The following is a 903-nucleotide window of genomic DNA, read 5'->3' as shown; positions in this document are numbered from 1 at the left end:
TTTAATTACAAGCCCAAAGCACTTCAATATATATGATTTATAATTACATTTTAAGTTTAACAAGTACCAATGCATAACTACAACAATCACACTTATTTTTTTTTTTGTATAACAAAATTACAAACTTAAACATACGGTGCATTTGGAATTACCAGCAAACTCAAAGCTTAGTAATGCCCATTTCCACCCCCACTACCGGATCCTGAACCATATCCAGAACCGGATCCATATCCTGATCCGGATCCACTGCCACCACCTCCACCTTCACCTCCACCGCCGCCGCCGCCACTGCCATACCCACCACCATGAGCACCACCTTCGCCGTATCCAGACCCGGAACCATAACCAGATCCATACCCAGATCCATTACCAGAGACTCCACCTCCACCACTCCCTCCACCACCACCTCCACCGCTTCCATAACCGCCACCCTGTGCACCACCTACGCCACCACCATACCCTGATCCAGACCCAGAGCCATAACCAGATCCTACACCAGTACCACCGCCTTCCCCACCGCCCCCGCCGCCGCCACCACCCTTGCCATATCCCCCACCAACTCCTGAACCGGCACCCTCACCGTACCCAGACCCGTAGCCAGAGCCATAACCAGAGCCACCGTCATAACCACCCCCACCTCCATTTCCCCCGCCTCCGCCTCCGCCGCCACCTGATCCAGCACCATATGCTGTGAGTGATCTGGCGGCGAAAGATACATGGCTAATGCTGAGGAGCAGAAGGAAGGCAAGTGCAAATATCTTAGTGCTAGTAGCCATGATGGTTAAGTGAGTGTGAGAAGAAGACAGAATGTGATGAGATGGTGGTAGGAGAGAAGTGGCAAGGGGTATATATAGGGGTGCTTTGGATGGATAGCTAAATAGTTAATGGCTCAAACCATAGTAA

General features: G+C 50.8%; 1 protein-coding gene across 1 annotated transcript; it reads right to left on the bottom strand.

Annotated features, from left to right (window-relative positions):
- LOC144563117 (uncharacterized) lies at positions 1–903 on the bottom strand. Its single transcript, XM_078312510.1, has one exon. It carries the CDS (start codon positions 774–776, stop codon positions 168–170), a length of 609 nt encoding a protein of 202 aa, XP_078168636.1. The 5' UTR covers positions 777–903; the 3' UTR covers positions 1–167.

Source organism: Carex rostrata, chromosome 12 (genome assembly GCF_964058835.1).
Source record: "Carex rostrata chromosome 12, lpCarRost1.2, whole genome shotgun sequence".
NCBI lineage: Eukaryota > Viridiplantae > Streptophyta > Magnoliopsida > Poales > Cyperaceae > Carex > Carex rostrata.
This window is presented reverse-complemented; position numbering and strand designations above follow the sequence as displayed.